The sequence below is a fragment of the Eriocheir sinensis genome, chromosome 39 (genome assembly GCF_024679095.1).
Source record: "Eriocheir sinensis breed Jianghai 21 chromosome 39, ASM2467909v1, whole genome shotgun sequence".
In the NCBI taxonomy this organism is placed as follows: domain Eukaryota; kingdom Metazoa; phylum Arthropoda; class Malacostraca; order Decapoda; family Varunidae; genus Eriocheir; species Eriocheir sinensis.
Window position 1 is genome coordinate 16,538,247 of NC_066547.1, and position 8,292 is coordinate 16,546,538.

The 8,292-nt window shown below is 43.8% G+C and overlaps 1 protein-coding gene across 4 annotated transcripts; it reads left to right on the top strand.

Moving 5' to 3' along the window:
- Positions 1 to 1,124: 1,124 nt before the first annotated feature.
- Positions 1,125 to 6,905, top strand: LOC127009101 (exosome complex component RRP40-like). Of its 4 annotated transcripts, none has more exons than XM_050881887.1 (3): positions 1,125 to 1,179; positions 3,955 to 4,112; positions 5,427 to 6,905. In XM_050881887.1, the coding sequence occupies exons 2-3, from the start codon at positions 4,102 to 4,104 to the stop codon at positions 6,139 to 6,141; spliced, it is 726 nt and encodes a 241-aa protein (XP_050737844.1). In that variant the 5' UTR covers positions 1,125 to 1,179; positions 3,955 to 4,101; the 3' UTR covers positions 6,142 to 6,905. The 4 variants fall into 4 exon arrangements, with proteins under 4 accessions (XP_050737844.1, XP_050737845.1, XP_050737846.1 ...); XM_050881888.1 differs by having other exon boundaries at positions 1,125 to 1,148; XM_050881889.1 differs by lacking the exon at positions 1,125 to 1,179 and adding an exon at positions 3,031 to 3,812 and having other exon boundaries at positions 5,257 to 6,905.
- Positions 6,906 to 8,292: the final 1,387 nt, after the last annotated feature.

Sequence of the window (8,292 nt, forward strand, 5' to 3'; positions counted from 1 at the left end):
TGTCTGTCTTGCTCTATGAATACAATTTTTACTTATGTAGTTATTTATTTATTTATCTTATTGTTATTTTTTTCACCTGTGCCACCAATGTAGGCTTTCTTGATGGGACCTGATTGTTGGCCCCCAGTCCGTTATGGAGCAGGGAAATGTTTAGAGTGGCACCACCTTACCTTAATATCTGTGAGGGGGGGATGGTTAGGGTATAGCCCCCCCTGTGCGAATGTATAAAATCCGTGTGAATCTCCAACTTCCCCCCCCCCCCCCCCAATTCCCCCATATATAAACTTTTTTATTTATTTATTTTTTTATTTTTTCATGTCCTGCCCACGGTTAAAATGTCAAAATGTCCGATCGGTTATGTGTCCAGAATTATTTTTTCCTTTGTATTTGTCCGAATCTTTTCCACCGTGAAGAAATTGTGGAAAACTGGGAAAGTACAGGAAAAAAAAAGAAAACAGGCGTAGAAAACCAAAAGAGGGAGGAGGAGGAATTAAGGAAGAAACAGCCCATTATGAAGAGGAAGAGGAATTAGGGAAGGAAAGGAAGAAGAGGAAGGAAAAGAAGAATGAAGAGGAGGATACGAAAAATAAGGAAACAGGAGGAGGGGGAGGAGTCAAGGAAGAAACAACCCATTATGAAGAGGAAGAGGAATTAGGGAAGGAAAGGAAGAAGAGGAAGGAAAAGAAGAATGAAGAGGAGGATACGAAAAATAAGAAAACAGGAGGAGGAGGAGTCAAGGAAGAAACAACCCATTATGAAGAGGAAGAGGAATTGGGGAAGGAAAGGAAGAAGAGGAAGGAAAAGAAGAATGAAGAGGAGGATACGAAAAATAAGGAAACAGGAGAAGGAGGAGTCAAGGAAGAAACAACCCATTATGAAGAGGAAGAAGATTGAGGCAGTGAAAGAGTTCTTGGAGAGCATATGGCGTGCAAGATGTAGGCAATGATACCTTGCCCCGATTACAACACCAACTTTCTGTATGATTTTGTTTTTTCCTTCTTCTTCTTCTTCTTCTTCGTGGGTGTTTTATGGGGCTAGTTAGGCTTCACAGGAGCTGCCGATACAAAGGCCTGGCTGGGGGGGAGAAATCCCAAGCCACCTGTGACATCAAGATCAAGATCAAGACCTTCCCTGGACACGTGTGACAGGTGAGAGCCGTGCCATTATTAGGTGTTACAGGTAAGTGAGGACCTTACCATTACAGGTGTTACAAGTAAATGAGAACCTTAGGAATACAGGGTATCGGAGTAATGAGTTGGTGAGTGGACGAGAGGTGGAGAGGGGTGGGGGAGAGGTTCCCTGAGTGGCACATGTGGAGGGCGGAGTCTTAATTTTACTTGTTACTTACCGTTTACCGTTGATGAGGTTTCAGGCCCCGATCCCCCGCCGTAGCAGCTCTCCACAGGGCCGCTAACATTATAACAGTAATATTAGCACCTAAAGTTGTCCTCAGTCCTCATATTTGTTAAATCGTAGGATCTAGTGAATAAGTGAATCTTCAGCGCTTTCTTAAAGATTGCCAGACTGTCACTGTTCTTAACATCCCCGGGTAACTCATTATAGAGCCGCGGGGGACTCTTCTCAAATGCTCTGAAACCCAGTTCCAAGTTGACCCTGGGCTCATAGAGTCTATACCGTCCTGTACTGTGTCTCACTGACATGGTGGTGTCCAAATAAAAATCCTGTAGTATGTTTCTCAAATATCCAGGTTTACCAAGGCGCATTGCACATATTTTGTAGACTATTCAATCATGCCTTAATGGGTAGCCAATGCAAGTCTATAATTGCAGGTGTCATCCTCTCACGGGGGGGCAGACCCTTTATTAGCCTTGAAGCTCTGTTCATAACAAGTTGTAGTTTCTTCAGCAGATGTTTAGGAAGGCCATAATAAAGTGAGTTACAATAATCCAGCTTACTAGTTACAGGATTATATATAAGTGTCATGCCCCGGGATTTTATTTTTCTGTTTTTCTATTTTCCCACACGTCCTCTGCGTGTATCGAAACACACGAGAAATTAATCAAGACAAAGTGAGGGTATTCGCCGGCTGCCTGGGATTGAACCCGCGACTAGCGTGACGGGAGAGCCACTCCTTTACCGAGTCGGCCAAAGAGGTACCCCACTGGCTAGGTGGGTTATGGGAGGCTCGTTCATCAGGCATAGTCGCCGCACTACATAAGCATCTTCATAGTCTTATCATCCAGGTATTTCTTTACAAATGCAACATTTCTCAGATGGTAGCCTGCCATTCTCACCACCTGATTGATCTGTTCTTTGAATGATAGAGTGCAGTCAAGTATCACACCTAAATCTTTGACTGACTTTTTTACAGTCACAGTGTCATCTTTTATCCGAAGAGTGGAAATATCTAGCATCATCCATAATTCTGCTCAGTTTATCTTCAGTGTTTTCCACATCACTCAGCGACAAATTCATCAGCATACAGTTTAAAGTCAACTTCATGCCTTCATGACTTGTGTTGCTTATTTATCTGGTCCCACTTCCGCTGAAGCGCTTTGCAGGACCCACATATTTTAATTTGTTAAATTTTCGATATTGATCACAACTTCTGTGCCATGTTAATTGTCAATGTTTCCATGTCATAGCAGTCAGAGAACAGAAAAGTTTTTAGTTCTTTCTAAATTTGGAGAGATCCTTTGTTCTTCTAATGTCAGGAGGGAGCTTATTGTACAGTCTTGGGGCGGCAGAACTGAAAGCGCGCAATCCAACATTTGAAGAGTACCGCGGTTCATGAAGTGTGATTCCAGAAGTGGCTTGGCAAGTGTTAATGCCTTCACCTGGCTGTATTTCGTGTAATAATTCTCTCAAATACGGTGGACGGCCAGTAGTCAGAGCTTGGTGTGTCAAAACACATAACTTAAATACTATCCTTGCTTTTATTGGCAACTAGTGGAGCTCTATCAGAACAGGAGTAATTCTCTCTCGTGGTGGAATTCCTTTGATTAATCTCATTGCTCTATTTAAGACCATCTGTAATTTCCTTAATTGGAGCTTTGGCAGGTTATAGTAGATTGAGTTGCAATAATCCACTCTTGATATAATATTGTTAATCACCAATTTCTTGATAGAATCTTTATCAAGGTATTTCTTGATAAAAGCAATATTTCTAAGGTGATATCCAGCAATAGGTTGGGTGAAGATTGGTTTTATTAACAGTCATACCCCGTGTCCTTGTGTGGCCATAGGGGAGGCTGTTCCAGTCACGTGTGGTGCGTGGAAAGTATGAATGCTTGTATGCGTCAGTGTTGATGTGATATGTTTGGTATTTATGGATGTGTGTGTTACGAGTACATTGACTGTTTGCGTTGTGTAGGTATGTTTGTGGGTCAATGTCAATGTGAGTGTTTGTGATCTTGTACATAAGTGTAAGTCTGTGTGCTTGTCTGCATATGTGTAGAGGTTCTATGTTTATCTGTTGTTTGATCCGTGTTATGATTCCAGGCGTTTGAGTGTAATTGTTTGCAATGAACCTAGCCGCCTTGGTGTTGATTTGTTCTAACCTATCAATGTTTCTGTGTGTGTGAGGATCCCACACCGTGGAGCAGTATTCCAGTGTTGGTCTCACATGTGTGTCATAAGGGACCACGGTTTACTTACCCACCAGCATAAAGGGGAGGCTTAACAACTAAGTGGGCAGCACACCAATACCCCAAGCTGGGATCAATCCTGTACCCTTCAATTTTTTTTTCCACAAGGGAGGCAGCTCAGGGGCATGAAGCAAATACAGGAACAAAAAGGCCCACTAAATGCTGCTCCAGTGAAAGAAAACAGAATGAGAGGCCAAAAGGAAGGTCAGTTGAGGGTGGAGCTAGGCATGCTAACCACTGCATCACAGAAGCATCTAGGAAAGTATAGGATTGATAAAAGACTCGCCTTCGTCTGTTAAATGCCTTGTTACTCTTCCTACACTAAAATGTTTCCACCTAATTTCAGCTTGTAGTTGTGTCTTACTCATTGCACGTGGGAGTTCCCTGAAGGACCTGGATTCTTATTAGCACCTGTTCAAGCCTGAGTCAAGGATCCAAGAGGCTGAGCCGAGGGACGGGAGGACAAGTTGATGAACGCAGCCGTCACCACACGATGAGACCGGGGTAGGTGGTGTTCACTGCATGCTTGTTTTTCCTCTTTTGTTATGACTTATTCAAGCTCATCAGCTTAACTGTAAACCATTTTTTGCCCACCTCCTTGAACCTGAATTTATCTCTTATGGCCATTGCTGCAGGTCCTAATTTTATTTTAGTATTTGTACTTTTGTCTACATTCCCCCATTGTTAATTCTCTTGAGCTGTTTTAATACCTCAGTGAGGCCTAGTGTTGCAAAGGGTTGGAAAGTTTTTGGAAAAATAGGAACTCCCTAAGGAAAGTTTCCAGGAATTTTCAGGGATAGGTTGAGTTTAGGGTATCTTCAAACACATGCTAGCCAGCTCTGTATGTATATATATATATATATATATATATATATATATATATATATATATATATATATATATATATATATATATATATATATATATATATATATATATATATATATATATATATATAGTATATATATATATATATATATATATATATATATATATATATATATATATATATATATATATATATATATATATATATATATATATATATATATTATATATATATATATATATGTACATGTGTCCCAGAGGGCTGTTTGTGTTGAGTCCATACCACACACTGCCTAATCGTGAGGATAGACTTGCTGAATGACACTCCTTCTGTTGATCTGTGTTGGTGTGCAGGACCCCCAGCATTCCTTTACCAGCTCTTTATTAGCAGGCCATGCAGTGTCTAGGATTCCAGGACCCACCCACTGGATACAACCTTAAAAAATATACGCTTGTTAAAAGGAGAGTTCAATCTAGTCTGCATGTACATAGACCAGAAATCTTAAGCTTTGCCGTGACGTATATTGCTAGAGAAGTTGAGTTAGTGACTGTCAGTGAAATCTGTTAATGTGAAGTAATTTTTGCACACTGGTTATGGAATTTGCCTCCATTGCCAGTCTGATGTTCTCTCCTCTGTAGGGTCATGTCTGAGGGCCTCTGGAGTCAGGTGTGATAGAGAGGACAAGAAGGCTGGCATTTATTCTTTATTCTTCAGCCATTCTTTCCACAGTTTGATGTCCAGGGGCAGTGAGTGATTGGGTGGGGGTGGAAGGAGGACGAGGCTGTTTATTCTTGCCCCTACACCCACTCTCCTCCATAGGGTGACGTTTAGGAGCCTGTAGTTGGCGTGAGGAGGAGGAGTGTTGATTCTTGGTGTCTACAGCTGTTCTTCTTTCCTCAGGGTCAGGTTTGGAGGGCTGGAGTGGGTAGGGTAGTGAGGAAGAGGGGGCGGGTGATTATTCTTGCCTCTTCAACCATTTTCCTCCACAGGGTGATGCTCGGGGGCCAGGAGTGGGTGCGGGTGGTGCTGCCAGGGGACGAGGTGGTCCCCTATGACCCAGAGACCAGCAGCGAGCGCATCGTTCTTGGGCCTGGCCTGCGCTGGGAGGATGGGATGGTGCGCGTGGCCAAGGCCGGACTCCTGAAGAAGGTATCGCGCGACCTGTACTTCGTGGACACCCACCAGAAGCGCTACGTACCACAGCGGCGGGAGTACGTCATCGGCATTGTGGTCAAGAAGATGGGAGACCTGTACAAGGTGGACATTGGCGCCAGTGAACCCGCCACCATGTCCTTCCTGTCCTTCGAGAACGCATCCAAGAAAACCAAGCAGGACCTGAGCCTCGGGGACTTGATCTACGGGCAGCTCATCGTCGCTAACAAACACATGGAGGCCGAGCTGGTCTGCATTGACGCGTACGACCGAGCGATGGGCATGGGGGTCCTTCCTGCCGGGGGGGTCATGTTCAACATCTCCCTACACATCGCCAGGCAGCTCATCAATCCCCATAATCCGTTCCTCCTGACCCTGGCGGCGAAGGTGAAGTACACGATCGTGGTGGGCATGAACGGCCGCGTGTGGGTGAAGGCGGCCAAGCAGAGGGACATGGTGGCCCTCATGAACTGTGTCCTGATGCTGGAACACATGACCCCAGAACAGGCCGAGGACAAGGCGCTCTGGCTGATGGAGGCTCTCATGGTCTGAAAGAGGATGTGGTGTTGGTTATGGTGGAGTGACAAGTATTTTCAGGTGTGTTTGGCTCTCACAGATATTTCCCAGGGCCACAAAGAGGATTAATTGGGTAATGTAACAATGCTGAGTGCTTCCTCTGTGGACATGAAGGTAAAGTTGACCCCCTCACACTCATGGTACTATCTGGAGACACTTATTCAACCCACAGTGGCACTTGCAGTATATATATACGTCAGAGAAACTACAATAATGCAGTGAAAAAATCTCGTAACATAACCTGTGTGTGCTAGGGGATTGAAGTGTCAGGGGACTTCTACTCAGAAGGCCCAGGTTCGATCCCTTGGCACTCAGTGGTGTTATATTACAGGCTCTTTTCACTATGTTATTGCAGTCTCTAATGTGTATATGCACCGTATGTGACATTGTGGGTTGATCAAAAGCATCTCCAGCTACCTTGAGTTTAAGTGGTACCACCTTCCCTTTCATGGTGCGTCAGGTGCAGGCACGGGGGAGGGGGTGACGATGCTCATAATGCTACCTAGTAAAAAGTGGCAAGTGAAATGTCATGTGGAGGAACTGTGAGTGGAATGAACAGTGGAAACATGACAGGAGTTATGAACCATGTTACTGCTGCACACCAAACTAATGGAGTGCTGGAACAGACTCAACAGTGGCCCAAGCAAGGGACCAAATCATGTAGGACTTGCTGACAAGCCTACACACAAACAGACAACATATAAAGCTAATGTATAAAACAGTAAACACCCAGATTTCAAGTATTGTCTCATTCCTGCAGTCCCATGTGTCTTAGTTTCCTGGTGACAAAATATTCAGTCATACGTGAGGCTGAAATAATGAATGTATGTGAGGACTAGAGGTTGTTTGATGAGAGAAAATACCGGTACTAAGAGAACCATGAAGTAAGTGAATTGAGGCTGGGATACGTGAGGAAGGAGATTAAAAACATTAGTACAAGGAACAGAGGAAGAGAGGAAGTGTACGGTTGCTATCAGAGGAAAAGCAAGCATAAAAAACAGATTACGACACAAGATGACACAGTTCAAACACTATGCTATTGATAGACGAGAAAACTGAACATGTGAAATAACTAGATAGTACTCAAAAATACTTTAGACTTACAAGAAATCAGTAACAGCCATATTCTAAGCAGAGGCTGAGATGGTATGGGCACATCAAGAGGAGGGGGGAAGGCCATGGATTTAGAAGAGCTGCGGGGATAGAGGTAGAAGGGAGGAGAGCTGCTGGAAGACTGAAGAAGACCTGGAGACTGTGCAGAGAAGGAGATGAGGAGGAGGAACACCAGGGAGGAGAGAGAGTATAATGGGAGACTCATAGCCTGTCCCAAAGACCCTAAATGGGAAGATTCTAAGCCCCTCTTACTATGACGATAACAAAAACTACACACACAGTAATGGCCAGATTCTAAAGGACAATACAAGGAACAGTTGTCAAAATAAAGGGATGAAATGGAGCCTCAAAAGACGAGAAGGAAGGGAAAGGAAGAGGAATCGATAACAGCCATATCTAAAGCTCTCCCTTACTATGAAGAAAACAAATTCATATCCACCCTTTAAAATGCAATATAAAGGAAACATGTCAAAATAGAGAGACAAATGAGCCCTCAGATGACTTAGTAGGTTGGAAATGGAGCAGAAAAGAGAGAAATCAATACTGGTCATGTCTAAAGCTCTCCCTTACTATGACAAGACCAAAAAAATAACCAACAGTCATATCCACTTTTTAAAATGCAATACAAGGAACAGGCGTCAGAATAGAGAGACAAATGAGCCCTGAGATGACTTAGTAGGTTGGAAATGGAGCAGAAATGAGAGAAATCAATACTGGCCATGTCTAAAGCTCTCCCTTACTGTGACACGACCAGACATTTACCCAACAATGTCATAGCCACCCTTTAAAATGCAATACAAGGAACAGGTGTCAAAACAGAGCCATAAAATGAGGCCCTCAGAAGACGAAAAGGAAGGGGCCTTGGTAGAGGTGGTGGTGGTGATGATGATGGTGGTGGTGGTTGAGAAAAGTGGTAACAAGGCCAATTTCCTTCAGCCAGGTTACCTCCCCTCCTCGTCCTCCTCCTCCCCCCCTCCTCCTTCCTTGGCCGCTCTGTCTCTCACACCTTCTTCA